This window comes from Hyla sarda, chromosome 9 (genome assembly GCF_029499605.1).
Source record: "Hyla sarda isolate aHylSar1 chromosome 9, aHylSar1.hap1, whole genome shotgun sequence".
NCBI classification, from domain to species: domain Eukaryota; kingdom Metazoa; phylum Chordata; class Amphibia; order Anura; family Hylidae; genus Hyla; species Hyla sarda.
Genome location: NC_079197.1, coordinates 171,991,217 through 172,009,706, shown reverse-complemented (window position 1 = coordinate 172,009,706; position 18,490 = coordinate 171,991,217). Strand labels below are relative to the sequence as shown.

At 42.2% G+C, this 18,490-nt stretch overlaps 1 protein-coding gene across 5 annotated transcripts in view; it reads left to right on the top strand.

Moving 5' to 3' along the window:
- CUTA (cutA divalent cation tolerance homolog) overlaps window positions 1–7,235 on the top strand; it is a 33,298-nt gene extending 26,063 nt beyond the window's left edge. For all 5 annotated transcript variants that reach the window (XM_056539488.1, XM_056539484.1, XM_056539486.1 and 2 more), the window contains 2 exons: window positions 3,584–3,633; window positions 7,050–7,235. In XM_056539488.1, coding sequence (XP_056395463.1) covers window positions 3,584–3,633; window positions 7,050–7,149 — 150 coding nt within the window. In that variant the 3' untranslated portion in view covers window positions 7,150–7,235. The remainder of the gene's footprint in view (window positions 1–3,583; window positions 3,634–7,049) is intronic.
- Window positions 7,236–18,490: the final 11,255 nt, after the last annotated feature.

The following is an 18,490-nucleotide window of genomic DNA, read 5'->3' as shown; positions in this document are numbered from 1 at the left end:
AGATGAGCGAACTTACAGTAAATTCGATTCGTCACCAACTTCTCAGCTCGGCAGTTGATGACTTTTTCTGTATAAATTAGTTCAGCTTTCAGGTGCTCCCGTGGGATGGAAAAGGTGGATACAGTCCTAGGAAAGAGTCTCATAGGACTTTATCCACCTTTTCCAGCCCACCGAAGCACCTGAAAGCTGAACTAATTTATGCAGGATAAGTCATCAACTGCCGAGCCGAGAAGTTCGTGACGAATCAAATTTACTGTAAGTTCGTTCATCTCTAGTTGCAAACGTCTTGATAATGTTGCGCACTGTGGACAATGGTAAATCTAGATCTCTGGAGATGGACTTGTAACCTGGAGATTGTTGATATTTTTCCACAATTTTGGTTCTCAAGTCCTCAGACAGTTCTCTTCTCCTCTTTCTGTTGTCCATGCTTAGTGTGACACACACAGACACACAATGCACAGACTAAGTGAACTTCTCTCCTTTTTATCTGCTTTCAGGTGTGATTTTTGTATTGCCCACACCTGTTACCTGCCCTAGGTGAGTTCCTGCTTGAAACAATCTTATTTTTCCACAATTTGGAAAGGGTGCCAATAATTTTGTCCAGCCCATTTTTGGAGTTTGGTGACATTATGTCCAATTTGCTTTTTTTCCTCCTTTTTTTGGTTTAGTTCCAATACACACAAAGGGAATAAACATGTGTATAGCAAAACATGTGTTACTGCAATCCTTTCCTGTGAGAAATACTTCATTCTCTTGAAAAATTTCAGGGGTTCCAACATTTACGGCCATGACTGTAAGATTTTATTTTATTTTTATTTTTTTCATTGATCACATTGCAACTTTAGACTTTTGTGGTAACAATCTCCATCCATTTAAATATGTTTTGTGGGTTTCTGTGCAGTGTTTTATGAATATTTTATTCTTCAGAAATGTATTTCTATTTACTGATATAAAAATGCATCCCCTGTCTCCTCTGGAATGGGGCGTGTTGACTACGTGGTGGCTGATCCCCCCCCCCCCCTCAATGCATCTCTATGGGAGAGTCGGAGTGCTGCATTCTGGGATCTCCAGCTCAGCCATAGAGCTGCATATATGGGGCATATCAGACGCTTTGTGTAGCTGTCGACACAGTGATTTTTTTTTATGCAGCGAGCCAGGTGCCTGGGAGGAGATCGCGGGGTCCCAGTGGTCAGACCCCCGCGATCTGACACTTATCCCCTATCCTTAGCATAGGGAATAAGTTTTTAGATCTCAGAGTACCCCTTTAAAATCACAAAAAAGAAACCTACCAATGTAAAGAACAGTGCACAGTGTTGGGTTTGAACTGCCATAGAGTAAGGAAGCAATACGAGAAAAAGTGCGACAATGAAGTTGGTTGATACAAGTCCGGTCCTTTACAGAGTTAGCAAGAATTTATTATGCAATTTCAAATAGTAGCTATGGAAACAAAAAGAGATTTATCAAAACCCGTGCAGAGGAAAATTGGCCACTTGCCCAAAGCAACCAATCAGATCACTTCTTTTATCTTTCATAGGCCTTTTTTTGTTAAAAAAAAAAGCGATCTGATTGGTTGCCATGGGCAACTGGTCACTTTTGTTTTTTTTTTCTCTGCATAGGTTTTTATAAATCTCCCCAAATGTGTTTGGCAGAGAAGAAACTCCTATTTCTCTTTAGCTATGATTAAATGGGCGGGGTCCAGCCTTAGCCAATCATAGCTCATCTCACACTGAACTGCTCTGGGCTGTGTGTAGCAGAGTGAGGGAGGAAGTTCTCCCCTGTATGGCTTCAGATGGTGTCACACCTGCTGGGGAACGCCCCTTCCTAGTCTGTGAATCTGACTGAGACTGAGCAGAAAATACAGAGTAATATCAAGGTAGAAAACTAAAAAATAATAAAAATAAAGGCAGGGGGTGGTTTATCATGGTGGGAGCAGTGACCTGGGAGGATTATAACATTTAACAAGATCATGAGAGGTTCTCTTTAAAGGATAACTCACGTTCATAAAAATGTATCCCCTATCCTAAACTTAGGGGATAAGTATCAGATTGCGGGGGGTCTGACTGCTGGGACCTTCCGCACTGTGCTTTAAAAGAGAGGTGTTGACCACAGCGCAAAGCTGTGGCCGACACACCCCCTCTATGCAGCTCTATGCGGTGGTCGACATGCCCCTTTTTGGAAGGAGAGCAGGGACTCCGTTCCGGAGATGGGGGGATAGGGGCTATAAATGGGAGTTCTCCTTTAAAGGGTTTTATTTTATTATTTTTTTTATTTAAATCAACTGATGCCAGAAAGTTAAACAGATTTGTAAATTACTTCTATTTAAAAAAAATCTTAATCCTTCCAGTACTTATCAGCTGTTGTATTCTCCACAGGAAGTTCTTTTCTTTTTTGATTTTCCCTTCTGTCTGACCACAGTGCTCTCTGCTGACCCCTCTGTCTATGTCGGGAACTGTCTAGAGCAGGATAGATTTGTTATGGAGATTTGCTCCTGCTCTGGACAGTTCTTGAAATGGACAGAGGTGTCAGCAGAGAGCAAATTCAAAAATAAAATAACTTTCTGTGGTGCATACAGCAGCTGATAAGTACTGGAAGGATTACGATTTTTTTTAAAGAGAATTAATTTACACATCTATTTAACTTTCTGGCACCAGTTGATTTAAAAAAATAAAAAAATAATCGTTTTCTGGCGGAGTACCCCTTTAAGGGCAGTGTGCCTGAAATGTGTTGACATTCTCTGTGATGTATTCTTATTAAGACTATGAATAAAGTTTTGATGTTTTAAACAACTTGAAGCTGGAAGCTTATTCTTTCTTCTACTTCTCAGTGATACTGTCAAATAGAAGTCAGCAGTAGTGATGAGCGGCATCGGCCATATTCGAATTCGTAATATTTAGCGAATATATATAGACGAATATTCGTCCTATATTCGTGAATTTCAACTGGCTCCAGAAAGTTAAACAGATTTGTAAATTACTTCTATTAAAAAAATCTTAATCCTTTCAATAATTATCAGCTGCTGAAGTTGAGTTGTTCTTTTGTCTGACAACAGTGCTCTCTGCTGACATCTCTGCTTGTCTGGGGAACTGCACAGAAGAGGTTTGCTACGGGGATTTGCATCTAAACTGGGCGTTTCCCGAGACACGTGTCATCAGAGAGCACTTAGAAAGAAAAGAACAACTCAACTTCAGCAGCTCATAAGTACTGAAAGGATTAAGATTTTTTTAAAATAGAAGTAATTTACAAATCTGTTTAGCTTTCTGGAGCCAGTTGAGATGTATAAAAAAAATAATAAAAAATAAATAAAAAAAATACGTTTTTTCCTGGAATACCCCTTTAAAAGAAGGAATAGGCAGAAAAAAAAGCGAATATTCGTAATTTCGAATATACAGCGAATATATTCGTAAATCTGCGATGAAAATTCGAAATGCCAATATTTGCGCCTAACACTAGTCAGCAGGTTACCCCAGACCCGTCTCAGTCCTGTTTCCCCGGTGCTTCCATTAACACTTTGTATCACCTTCTCGAGATCAATAATCGCCACCTTGTAAGTAATTTGCGCCTTCTCATCCCCGTCTTGTTACAGATGATTAAGACCAGATCCTCCAAGGTTCCTGCTCTAACAGAATATGTCAGGTAAGAAGTGTCACCGCTCTGCGTGTGTCCGTAACGTGACTCTGAGGAAGGGGCGGGCGGGGGGCATTGTAGTCAGAGGATACTTTTATTTACCCAGATGTGGCTGAGCTGCAATACCAGACACACCCTATGGGCATGGGTGGCGCTAAACCTCCTATTTTTATTATTTTTCCTCAAAGTTTACACCAGTGATTCCCAACCGGCGTGCCTCCAGCTGTTGCAAAACTACAACTCCCAGCATGCCCGGACAGCCGTTGGCTGTCCGGGCATGCTGGGAGTTGTAGTTTTGCAACAGCTGGAGGCACCCTGGTTGGGAAACATTGGTTTAGATTAAAAACATAGTTTATTTCTGGGCTGTCAGAATTGCAATACTGATTAATACTTAAAGGGGTACTCTGGTGAAAAACTTTTTTTTTTTTTTTTAAATCAACTGGTGCCAGAAAGTTAAACAGATTTGTAAATCACTTCTATTAAAAAATCTTAATCCTTCCAGTACTTATAAGCTGCTGAATACTACAGTGGAAATTATTTTCCGTTTGAAACACAGAGCTCTCTGCTGACATCACGAGCACAGTGCTCTCTGCTGACATCTCTGTCCATTATAGGAACTGTCCAGGGTAAAAGGAAATCCCCATAGAAAACATATGCTGCTCTGGGCAGTTCCTAAAATGGACAGAGATGTCAGCAGAGAGCACTGTGGTCATGATGTCAGCAGAGAGCTCTGTGTTTCAAAAAGAAAAGATTTTCCTCTGTAGTATTCAGCAGCTAATAAGTACAGGAAGGATTAAGATTTTTTAATAGAAGTCATTTACAAATCTGTTTAACTTTCTGGCACCAGTTGATTTAAAAAAAAAAAAAAAGTTTTTCATCGGAGTACCCCTTTAAAGGTGTACTCCGTTGGAAAACTTTTTTTTTTTTCTTACATCAACTGATACCAGAAAGTTAAACAGATTTGTAAATTACTTCTATTAAAACATCTTTATCCTTCCAGTACTTTTTAGCAGCTGTATGCTACAGAGGAAATTATTTTCTTTTTGAATTTATTTTTTGTCTTGTCCACAGTGCTCTCTGCTGACACCTCTGACCGTGTCAGGAACTGTCCAGAGCAAGAGAGGTTTGCTATGGGGATTTTCTCCTGCTCTGGACAGTTCCATATACTGGCATCAGGTGTCAGCAGAGAGCACTGTGGACAAGACAAAAAAGAAATTCAAAAAGAAAAGAATTTCCTCTGTAGTATACAGCTGCTAAAAAGTACTGGAAGGGTAAAGATTATTTTAATAGAAGTAATTTACAAATCTGTTTAACTTTCTGGCACATTGATTTTAAAATTTTTTTTTCCACCGGAGTACCCCTTTTAACCCCTTAAGGACGCAGGACGTAAATGTACGTCCTGGTGAGGTGGTACTTAACGCACCAGGACGTACATTTACGTCCTAAGCATAACCGCGGGCATCGGAGCGATGCCCGTATCATGCGCGGCTGATCCCGGCTGCTGATCGCAGCCAGGGACCCGCCGGCAATGGCCTCGCGGGTGTCCGCCATTAACCCCTCAGGTGCCGGGATCAATACAGATCCCGGCATCTGCGGCGGTTCGCGATTTAAATGAACGATCGGATCGCCCGCAGCGCTGCTGCGGGGATCCGATCATTCATAACGCCGCACGGAGGTCCCCTCTCCTTCCTCCGTGCGGCTCCCGGCGTCTCCTGCTCTGGTCTGTGATCGAGCAGACCAGAGCAGGAGATGACCGATAATACTGATCTGTTCTATGTCCTATACATAGAACAGATCAGTATTAGCAATCATGGTATTGCTATGAATAGTCCCCTATGGGGACTATTCAAGTGTAAAAAAAAAATGTAAAAGTAAAAGTAAAAAAAAGTGAAAAATCCCCTCCCCCAATAAAAAAGTAAAATGTCAGTTTTTTCCTATTTTACCCCCAAAAAGCGTAAAAAACATTTTTTATAGACATATTTGGTATCGCCGCGTGCGTAAATGTCCGAACTATTAAAATAAAATGTTAATGATCCCGTACGGTGAACGGCGTGAACGAAAAAAAATAAAAAAAAGTCCAAAATTCCTACTTTTTTAATACATTTTATTTAAAAAAAAAAATTATAAAAAATGTATTAAAAGTTTTTTATATGCAAATGTGGTATCAAAAAAAAGTACAGATCATGGCGCAAAAAATGAGCCCCCATACCGCCACTTATACGGAAAAATAAAAAAGTTAGAGGTCATCAAAATAAAGGGATTATAAACGTACTAATTTGGTTAAAAAGTTTGTGATTTTTTTTAAGCGCAACAATAATATAAAAGTATATAATAATGGGTATCATTTTAATCGTATTGACCCTCAGAATAAAGAACACACGTCATTTTTACCATAAATTGTACGGCGTGAAAACAAAACCTTCCAAAATTAGCAAAATTGCGTTTTTCGTTTTAATTTCCCCACAAAAATAGTGTTTTTTGGTTGCGCCATACATTTTATGATATAATGAGTGATGTCATTACAAAGGACAACTGGTCGCGCAAAAAACAAGCCCTCATACTAGTCTGTGCATGAAAATATAAAAGAGTTATGATTTTTAGAAGGCGAGGAGGAAAAAATGAAAACGTAAAAATTAAATTGTCTGAGTCCTTAAGGCCAAAATGGGCTGAGTCCTTAAGGGGTTAAAGAACAAACTGTTCAGAACGCTGGAGTCGGCGCCAGGAGATTGTGACTTCATAGCCCCGCCCCATCATGATGTCACTCCCCCTCAAAGCAAGTCTATGGGCCGTCACGCCCCCTCCCATAGACTTTCATTGAGGGGGCGGGGCGTGACGTCATTGAGGGGGGCGGGGCGTGACGTCATTGAGGGGGGCGGGGCGTGACGTCATTGAGGGGGGCGGGGCGTGACGTCATTGAGGGGGGTGGGGCGTGACGTCATTGAGGGGGCGGGGCGTGACGTCATTGAGGGGGCGGGGCGTGACGTCATTGAGGGGGCGGGGTGTGACGTCATTGAGGGGGCGGGGCGTGACGTCATTGAGGGGGGGCGGGGCGTGACGTCATTGAGGGGCGGGGCGTGACGTCATTGAGGGGGCGGGGCGTGACGGCATTGAGGGGCGGGGCGTGACATCATTGAGGAGGTGGGGTGTGACGTCATTGAGGGGGCGGGTGTGACGTCATTGAGGGGGCGGGGCGTGGCATCATTGAGGGGACGGGGCGTGACATCATTGAGGGGGCGGGGCTATGACGTCACGAGCTCCCGGCGCCAGCTCCAGTGTTCGGAACAGTTTGTTCCAAACGCTGAGCAGCAGAGTACCCCTTTAAATAAAATTAAATAAATATATATATATTTTTATTGATTTTAATTGGTGAAGATCATCTTTTAGCCTCACATCAAATCTTCATCGACGTTTTCTTCTTCCTCCAGGTCAGTTCATCCGTATGAAGTGTGTGAGGTGATCAGCGTCCCCATAGAGCAGGGGAACGCTCCTTATCTGACCTGGGTTACGGACACCGTCCCGGAGTGAGACCCTGCACTGCTGTCAGCACCGGGACTACCAGATTGGAAGAGGAAAAAAAAGATTAGAAATAAATAAAAACTTGTTTTTGTAAATTAGTTTAAATTTTTTTCTTTCCCGATATTTTTAAACAATCATCATCATCATCTTCATCCCCATAGGGTCATGTTCTCATGTGGTGGTTAATTAACACTTTGATGTCAATTTTGCTACATGCTGTCTTCTTTCCTTTATTGGATGCCTTTTTTTGGACATTTAGTGCAGTTTTCCATTTAACCTCTTAGTGATCGCCCATACATGTTTTTACAGTGGTCACTAAAGGGACTTAAAGGGGCACTCCCATGGAAAACTTTATATTTTTTTTAATCAACTAGTACCAGAAAGTTAAACAGATTTGTAAATGACTTCTATTAAAAATTCTTAATCCTCTCAGTACTTATTAACAGATGTATACTACAGAGGAAATTATTTTCTTTTTGGATTTCTTTTCTGTCACGACCACAGTGCTCTCTGCCGACACCTCTGTCCGTGTCAGGAACTGTCCAGAGCAGCATAGTTTTGCTATGGGGATTTTCTCCTGCTCTGAACAGTTCCTGACACGGACAGAGGTGTCAGCAGAGAGCACTGTGGTCGTGACAGAAAAGAAATCCAAAAAGAAAATAATTTTCTCTATAGTATACAGCCGCTAATAAGTACTGGAAGGATTAAGAATTTTTAATAGAAGTAATTTAAAAATCTGTTTTAACTTTCTGGCACCAGTTGATTTAAAAAAAAAAGTTTTTCACCGGAGTACCCCTTTTAAAGGAGAAGTCTCATACCATAAAACGTATCCCCTATCTGCAGGATAAAGGATAAGTATTAGGGACAGACAGCTGGGTCACATCCCCCCTGTGAGATGTCCTGTACAGCATCAAAAGCCGCACCACCTCCATATATCTCTAGGGGAGAGCAGAAGATAGCCAAACGGCTGTCCCACAGAGATATATGGAGGAGAAGCCGCAGCCCCCGCATTCCCGGGGCCCTGTACAGGATATTGTGGAGTCCCATCCGGATAAGGTATACGTTTTTCAGGATGACAGATCTACTTTAACCCCTTAATTTTTTCCTCCTCGCCTTCTAAAAATCATATCTTTTATATTTTCATCCACAGACTAGTATGAGGGCTTGTTTTTTGCGCGACCAGTTGTCCTTTGTAATGACATCACTCATTATATCATAAAATGTATGGCGCAACCAAAAAACACTATTTTTGTGGGGAAATTAAAACGAAAAACGCAATTTTGCTAATTTTGGAAGGTTTTGTTTTCACGCCGTACAATTTATGGTAAAAATGACATGTGTTCTTTATTCTGAGGGTCAATACGATTAAAATGATACCCATTATTATATACTTTTATATTATTGTTGTGCTTAAAAAAAAATCACAAACTTTTTAACCAAATTAGTACGTTTATAATCCCTTTATTTTGATGACCTATAACTTTTTTATTTTTCCGTATAAGCGGCGGTATGGGGGCTCATTTTTTGCGCCATGATCTGTACTTTTTTTTGATACCACATTTGCATATAAAAAACTTTTAATAAATTTTTTATAATTTTTTTTTTAATAAAATGTATTAAAAAAGTAGGAATTTGGACTTTTTTTTTTTTTTTTTCGTTCACGCCGTTCACCGTACGGGATCATTAACATTTTATTTTAATAGTTCGGACATTTACGCACGCGGCGATACCAAATATGTCTATAAAAAAAAATTTTTACGCTTTTTGGGGGTAAAATACGAAAAAACGGACGTTTTACTTTTTTATTGGGGGAGGGGATTTTTCACTTTTTTTTTACTTTTACATTTTTTTTTTTTTTTTAACACTTGAATAGTCCCCATAGGGGACTATTCATAGCAATACCATGATTGCTAATACTGATCTGTTCTATGTATAGGACATAGAACAGATCAGTATTATCGGTCATCTTCTGCTCTGGTCTGCTCGATCACAGACCAGAGCAGGAGACGCCGGGAGCCGCACGGAGGCAGGAGAGGGGACCTCCGTGCGGCGTTATTAATGATCGGATCCCCGCAGCAGCGCTGCGGGCGATCCGATCATTTATTCAAATCGCGCACTGCCGAGATCTGTATTGATCCCGGCACCTGAGGGGTTAATGGCGGACGCCCGCGAGATCGCGGGCGTCGGCCATTGCCGGCGGGTCCCTGGCTGCGATCAGCAGCCGGGATCAGCCGCGCATGACACGGGCATCGCTCCGATGCCCGCGGTTATGCTTAGGACGTAAATGTACGTCCTGGTGCGTTAAGTACCACCGCACCAGGACGTACATTTACGTCCTTAAGGGGTTAAAGGAGTACTCCAGTGGAAAACTTTTTTTTTTTTTTTTTAAATCCACTGGTGCCAGAAAGTTAAACAGATTTGTAAATTACTTTTATAAAAAAAAAAAATCTTAATCCTTCCAGTACTTATTAGCTGCTGAATACTACAGAGGAAATTCTTTTCTTTTTGGAACACAGTGCTCTCTGCTGACATCTCTGTCCATTTTAAGAACTGTCCAGAGAAGGAGAAAATCCCCATAGAAAACATATGTTGCTCTGGACAGTTCCTAAAATGGACAGAGATGTCAGCAGAGAGCACTGTGCTCGCGATGTCAGCAGAGAGCTCTGTGTTCCAAAAAGAAAAGAATTTTCTCTGTAGTATTCAGCAGCTAATAAGTACTGGAAGGATTATGATATTTTAATAGAAGTAATTTACAAATCTGTTTAACTTTCTGGCACCAGTTGATTTAAAAAAAAAAAAAAAAAAAAAAAAGTTTTCCACCGGAGTTCCCCTTTAAGACTTCATCCAGCCTTTTCCACAGCTGTAACTTTAAGGGGAAAAAAATCCACACCCCACCCACGTGCTGGTACACCCGCCTTTGGTGCCACAGACTCTCGCCCGCCAGAGAGGGAACAGGGGGGTCTGTGAAGGAGCAGTGTGAACAGCATCATATATCATAGTCCATGGCAGCAAATATGGAAATTATTGTTGCAGAAGACGCAGGGATTACCGTATTTTTCGCCATATAAGACGCAGTTTTTCTTCCCCAAAACTGGGGGGAAAAGTTGGTGCATCTTATACGGCGAATATACCCTTATCGCGGCGGTCCCTGCGGCCATCAACGGCCGGGACCCGCGGCTAATACAGGACATCACCGATTGCGATTTCACCGCGCCGGTCCTGAACAGCCCGACTGAATAGCCGGGTTAGTGCTTACAGGACACCGGGAGGGACCGTACCTGCCTCCTCGGTGTCTTCTCCGTTCAGGGATCCCCCGTATGGCCGGCGCTCTCCTTCCTCGTCATCACGTCGTCGTGCACACCGTCCCGTTATCCAATAGGAGCGGCGTAGGGACGTGATGACGGCGACGGAGAGCGAGGATCCCGTGGAAGAAGATGTCCGGAGCGTCAGGGACACCACGGGGATGCGGCGACAGCGATGGAGGGCGACATCCAGGGCAGCGGCGGGGACACGTGAGTACTATCTCCTATACCAGTGGTCTTCAACCTGCGGACCTCCAGATGTTGCAAAACTACAACTCCCAGCATGCCCGGACAGCCGTTGGCTGTCCGGGCATGCTGGGAGTTGTAGTTTTGCAACATTTGGAGGTCCGCAGGTTGAAGATCACTGTAGGGTTCAGGGTCAGTTTTTTCTAGATTTTGCACCCTTAACCCCTTAAGGACCGGGGGGTTTTCCGTTTTTGCATTTTCGTTTTTTGCTCCTTGCCTTTAAAAAATCATAACTCTTTCAATTTAAAAATCCATATGATGGCTTATTTTTTGCGCCACCAATTCTACTTTGTAATGACGTCAGACATTTTGCCCAAAAGTCTACGGTGAAATGGAAAAAAAAATCATTGTGCGACAAAATTGAAAAAAAAACGCCGTTTTGTAAATTTTGGGGGCTTCCGTTTCTTCGTAGTACATTTTTCGGTAAAAAATGACACCTTATCTTTATTCTGTAGGTCCATACGATTAAAATGATACACTACTTATATAGGTTTGATTTTGTCGCACTTCTGGAAAAAATCATAACTACATGCAGGAAAATTAATACGTTTAAAATTGTCATCTTCTGACCCCTATAACTTTTTTATTTTTCCGTGTATGGGGCGGTATGAGGGCTCATTTTTTGCGCCGTGATCTGAAGTTTTGCATTGATAGGACTTATTGATCGCTTTTTATAAATTTTTTCATGATATAAAAAGTGACCAAAAATGCACTATTTTGGACTTTGGAATTTTTTTGCGCGCACGCCATTGACCGTTCCGACATTTCCGCACGCGGCGATACCATATATGTTTATTTTTATTTACACTGTTTTTTTTATGGGAAAAGGGGGGTGATTCAAACTTTTAATAGGGGAGGGGTTAAATGATCTTTATTCACTTTTTTTTTTGCAGTTTTATAGCTTCCATAGGGACCTATAACACTGCACACACTGATCATTGTTATCCCATAGGGACCTATAACACTGCACACACTGATCATTGTTATCCCATAGGGACCTATAACACTGCACACACTGATCATTGTTATCCCATAGGGACCTATAACACTGCACACACTGATCATTGTTATCCCATAGGGACCTATAACACTGCACACACTGATCTCTTATACTGATCATTGTTATCCCATAGGGACCTATAACACTGCACACACTGATCTCTTATACTGATCATTGTTATCCCATAGGGACCTATAACACTGCACACACTGATCTTTTACATTGATCACTGGTTTCTCATAAGAAACCAGTGATCGATGATTCTGCCGCTTGACTGCTCATGTCTGGATCTCAGTCACAGAGCAGTCATTCGGCGATCGGACACCAGGAGGCAGGTAGGGGCCCTCCCGCTGTCCTGTAAGCTGTTTGGGATGCCACTATTTCACCGTGGCAATCCCGAACAGCCCACTGAGCTAACCGACACACTTTCACTTTAGACGCGGCGTTTAACTTTGAACGCTGCGTCTAAAGGGTTAATAGCGTGTGGCACTGCGATCAATGCCGCGCGCTATTAGCCACAGGTCCCGGCCGTTGTTAGAGGCCGGGCCCAACCCGCTATGACGCGTGGCCCCGCGTTATAGATTGGGAGCGGACACATGACGTTCCAGTACGTCATGTGTCCTTAAGGGGTTAAAATTGGGTGCGTCTTATATGCCGGTGCGTCCTATAGGGAGAAAAATACGGTATAGGCCAAAGATTGTTGTTTTTTTTTATTTAATATTGGACAAATTACTTAGAGCAATCTTAAGTGTAATCCCCCCCCTATAGACCGGCCGTGACCCCTGTGACCTCCAGCGAGTAGGATTACACAGACGGTGGTACTGAGAGGAGTTGTCGCTCACAGCTCTGTTCCCTCTCATGGCTGCAGGGTAAAGGAAAGATCTGATGGCGCGCGCGCGTGCTCCCGGGTCTAGGGGGGGGGGGGGGGGGGAGGAACAACCCATCTTCTCTATTACTGCTTCAAAAAGAATCAGCAGGAGCTCACTTAATATGGACTCCACCGAGGCTGCGGCTGGAGACGGAGGATTCTCTGCAGATTAAGGGGGGAAATGTATCAAGATGGTTTTGCTTTTCCTAGGCGTAAAAAAAAAAGTGGTGAATTTTGTTTGCGCAGAATTTATTGTGATTTTTGTGCAATATTTAGTTATTGGGCTCTGTGCACCATGGTCAACGTTCACCTCGTGGAAGCGCGGCACCAAATTACTTTGTGTTTGGGTGAGATTTATCTTTTTTTATTTTATATATATATATAATTGTTTTTATTTTATTTTTTTTATTTTTTTTGCTAATTTGGGCACATCTCTACTCCGCCTCCAACATGGCGCAGTTTATACACAAAAAAAAAAAAAAAAAAAATTTCAAGCACCAAGAATCTAAGTGCGAGTGTTTATAAATTTTGCTAAAAACATACTTTAAAAAAAAGGATATATAATTTGTTGTTTATTTTATTTTTGCTTTATAAAAAAAAAAAAAAAAAGCAACATTTTTTTCAAGAACAAAGAATCTGAATTAATCAAGAAGTGTGAGTATGATTATACGTTTTGATAAGGAAAATACTTAAAAAAAAAATGCAACAAAATCTGCAAATGAAAAAAGAGAAAATGTGAATGATAAATTCCCCCCTTTACTTATGCTTCTTAAAGGGGTATTCCAGGCAAAAACTTTTTTTTATATATCAACTGGCTCTGGAAAGTTAAGCAGATTTGTGAATTACTTCTATTAAAAAAATCTTAATCCTTCCAATAGTTATTAGCTTCTGAAGTTTTCTGTCTAACTGCTCAATGATGATGTCACGTCCCGGGAGCTGTGTATGATGGGAGAATATCCCCATAGGAACTGCACAGCTCCCGGGACGTGACATCATCATTGAGCAGTTAGACAGAAAACAACAACTCCACTTCAGAAGCTAATAACTATTGGAAGGATTAAGATTCTTTAATAGAAGTAATTTACAAATCTGTTTAACTTTCCGGAGCCAGTTGATATATATAAAAAAGTTTTGGCCTGGAATACCCCTTTAATCATGAAGCGTGAGTATGTTTATAAATTTAGGTAAAGGGGGGGGGAATTTATCATTTACGTTATCTCTTTTTTCATCTGCAGGTTTTTTTTTTTTTTTTTTTTTTTAAGTATTTTTTGTGCAAAATTTATAAACACAATTCTTGATTAATTTAGATGCTTGGTTCTTAAAAAAAATGTTGCTTTTTTTTACAAAGTAAAATAAAATAAATAAACACAACAAATTATAAATCCCTCAAGTCTGTAGCGGCAATCGAGTACAATTAAAATAGGTTAAAAGAAAAAAAAAGAAAAAACACATTAGAAATGCTGCATGAAAATAGAACATAGGGAAGATTATACTCACTCTAATGTTAAAGGGGTACTCCGAGGGAAAACTTTTTTTTTTTTTTAATCAACTGGTGCCAGAAAGTTAAACAGATTTGAAAATTATAGAAGAGTTGGAGAGGCTCTTGTCTGACTACCCACCAAATAAACCCGGGCTACCTAATTAGACACCTATACCCGAGGTGTCAGATTATAGTTTGTCTGTAGAAATATATATATTAGGGCTCAGGGTTTGAGACAACTGGACAGGTTGTGTTTAAAGTAATATTTCAATTTATTGATTGTATATAATGTGACAATTGAATATTAGATAAAATATAAATAGCAGCAACTGCGTCTCACAGGGCCCTTGTGTAGGCGCAGCACCAACTATTAAGAACTATAGCATATGTATAGTACAGTATATAAAATATAAAAATATACCGTATATACTCGAGTATAAGCCGAGTTTTTCAGCACGATTTTTCGTGCTGAAAACACCCCCCTCGGCTTATACTCGAGTGAACTCCCCCACCCGCAGTGGTCTTCAACCTGCGGACCTCCAGAGGTTTCAAAACTACAACTCCCAGCAAGCCCGGGCAGCCATCGGCTGTCCGGGCTTGCTGGGAGTTGTAGTTTTGAAACCTCCGGAGGTCCGCAGGTTGAAGACCACTGCGGCCTTCAACATCATCCAGCCCCCTCTCACTCCCTTTAGTTCTGAGTACTCACCTCCGCTCGGCGCTGGTCCGGTCCTGCAGGACTGTCCGGTGAGGAGGTGGTCCGGTGGGATAGTGGTTCCGGGCTGCTATCTTCACCGGGGAGGCCTCTTCTAAGCGCTTCGGGCCCGGCCTCAGAATAGTCACGTTGCCGTGACAACGACGCAGAGGTGCGTCATTTGCGTCATTGTCAAGGCAACGCATCTATTCCGGGCCGGAAGCGCGGAGAAGAGGCGCCCCCGGTGAAGATAGCAGCCCGGACCACCTCCTCACCGGACCACCTCCTCACCGGACCACCTCCTCACCGGACAGCCCTGCAGGACCGGACCAGCGCCGAGCGGAGGTGAGTACTCAGAACTAAAGGGGGTGAGAGGGGGGCTGGATGATGTTGAAGGCCGCAGTGGTCTTCAACCTGCGGACCTCCGGAGGTTTCAAAACTACAACTCCCAGCAAGCCCGGACAGCCGATGGCTGCCCGGGCTTGCTGGGAGTTGTAGTTTTGAAACCTCTGGAGGTCCGCAGGTTGAAGACCACTGAGGGCGAATGATGAGAAGAGGATGATGAAGGGGGGGTGTGGGGATGATGAAGGGGGGTGGGGATGATTACAAGGGGATGATGAAGGGGGGATGTGTGGGATGATAAGGGGATGATGAAGGGGGGATGTGCGGGATGATAAGGGGATGATGAAGGGGGGATGTGTGGGATGATAAGGGGATGATGAAGGGGGGATGTGCGGGATGATGACAAGGGGATGATGAAGGGGGGATGTGTGGGATGATGACAAGGGGATGATGAAGGGGGATGTGTGGGATGATAAGGGGATGATGAAGGGGGGATGTGTGGGATGATGACAAGGGGATGATGATGAGGATGTTAATGACGGGTCTGGATGATGACAGGGGGGGATGAGGTATTTCCCACCCTAGGCTTATACTCGAGTCAATAACTTTTCCTGGGATTTTGGGTTGAAATTAGGGGTCTCGGCTTATACTCGGGTCGGCTTATACTCGAGTATATACGGTACTTGTAAAAAATTATAAAAAATATAAAATATAGAGACCACCATAAACATATATAGAGAGAGGGATCTGGATGGGAGAGTCTTAGTCCATCCTCTATGGTAAATAATCTCCTCTCATAAAAAAGTCCTGCTCATATAGACCGATTCTGGTAACCAATGGCAACCATAAGGTTAGTAACCCGTAGCAACCGTTCAGATGAGTCCGGCTATTTCAGCACTTCAACGTTTAAGTAGAAGATAAACTTGCTATTTGTAGACAATATTCAACATGAACAGCTAGTGTGCAGTCACTGTTAATATGCATATTTGTATGATACTTTGTATCTCACCGCTCCCGGACACTGATGCGCTGGACCTCACGGGGATGCTGCCATCTCCTCCTGATGCGCTGTGTAATCCTGCAGTGTATTAGCACTGGTGGCGCAAAAAATAAGCCATCATATGGATTTTTAGGTGTAAATTTGAAAGAGTTATGATTTTTTAAAGGCAAGGAGCAAAAAACGAAAATGCAAAAACGGAAAAACCTCCGGTCCTTAAGGGGTTAAAATGGACAGAGGTGTCAGCAGAGAGCACTGTGGTCATGATGTCAGCAGAGAGCTCTGTGTTCCAAAAAGAAAATAATTTCTTCTGTAGTATTCAGCAGCTAATAAGTACTGGAAGGGTTAAGATTTTTTAATAGAAGTAATTTACAAATCTGTTTAACTTTCTGGCACCAGTTTATTTAAAAAAAAAAAAAAAAAGTTTTCCACCGGAGTACCCCTTTTAATTGCTCTGGATTCTGTCCTTTGCGATGCGTAGGGTTAAGATTTGTTGCATATTTGCAGTAAAGTAACAGAGTTCTCAGCTGCCTCTGGACTTAGTAGTGAAAAATCAGCCAAATCTGCTGGACTTTGCCAACCATATAATTCTTCTATCACAATGACGGCCGTCAGGGGAACCCTGGGAAATACGGGAGAAAAATGACTGCTTGTGCCATCTTTTCCTCCCGCTATTCCAGTCAAAACATAACGGCAGACCCCATAATAGTAAATGGGAGCCACCGGGACCCGTTGTTGCCCTTTGCTCCCCGTCACCAAAAACGGCCGTTTTAAGTCACAAAAAAAAAAAAAGAGAGAGACTATAACGGGGAGCGACGGCAGTGTGAAAGGGGCCGAATGTGTATGGAAGCCTTTTCACTCCTCCAGATAGTGTTGGGGACAGATGAATATGGCGTGTAGGATTTTAACAGCCCTTAGGCCAAGTCTCCACTTGGTTTTTTGCACTGCGTTTTTAGGGATTAAAAAAACGCCTGAAAAATCGCCAGTGCAAGTAACGTCATCATGCTTTTTTTCTGGCTTTTTTTTTTGGTGTTTTTTTCATTTGTGTGGAAATTGCACCTTGGCGGTTTTTTTTGGTACCCAAAATTTCTTGGGTACCAAAAAAAAAAAAAAGGATGCAGCAGTGATGGAAATTTTTTTATTAAACGCAATGTATATATTTTATAACCCAATTTGTATTCTTTTTTAATAGTGTGTGTTCCACTTTTTTTTTAATAAATTTTTTACATTTTTTATGTAGTACTACTACTTCCAGCATGGAACAGACTGTATGAAGGGAGTAGTAGTACCTGTACTATAGACATATTGCCCCGGGTGTAGTAGTACCTGTACCCCGGGGAGTAGTAGTACCTGTACTATAGACATATTGCCCCACCCGATGCGATCGTCCATTATATAGCAGAGAAGCGAGCGGGTCTATACATCGCTCGCCTCTCTGCCCTATACTCCGGCCACTGATGTCAACAGAAATTCATATTTTCCGCCCAGAGCTGTGATTGGCCGGATGGTTGCAGCCAATCACAGCTCTGAGGAAAAGATGAATGAATGAGTGGCCGGCCCGGAGTATAGTGCAGAGCCGCTCCATCTCTGCTATAGACAGGACGATCACAGAGGGTGTCAGTATTGACATCCACTGTGATGTGTCCTTAAGCAGGCACTACTACTCCCAACATGGAGAACACTCTGCACACTCTGCTCCATGCTGGGAGCTGTAGTACCTGTATTAATAGACAGATCGCAGCGAGTGTAACTTCTGACACCCACTGTGATCTGTCTATTAATGCAGGTACTACAGCTCCCAGCATGAGGCAGAGTGTGCTCCATGTTGGGAGTAGTAGTAGTAGCTGCAGTTATGGAAAGATCACAGCGGGTATCACTTCTGACACCCGTTGCAATCCTCCTGTATAATGTATAGATGTGGCCGCTCTTCTATGGTCCCCTGCACGGCCGTATATATACACATGTTCCTATTTCTCACAGAGAGCTGTGATTGGCTGGAACCATCTGGCCAATCACAGCCCTGCGGGAAATATGAATAAGTGTAAATATACGGCAGTGCAGGGGACCATAGAAGAGCGGCCGCAGCATCTATACATTATACAGGAGGATCGCAGCGGGCAATCTGTCTATTAGTACAGGTAGTACTGCTCCCATCATGGAACAGTGTGTTCCATGCTGGGAGTAGTAGTACTAACTAAAAAAAATGTAAAAAATAAAGCAAAAAAGTGAAAAACACACACAATACATTTTTATAATTGTCGGCTACATTTTTATTTCCCGGCACACATAAATTGATACCTGTTTAAAAAGTAATATTTTTTTTTTCAATAATATACATTTCGTTAGATACAATTTTCTCCTTCACTACTGTATATTTTTTAACAAAAAATTTTAATGGTACCCTACAAAATTTTATTAAAAACA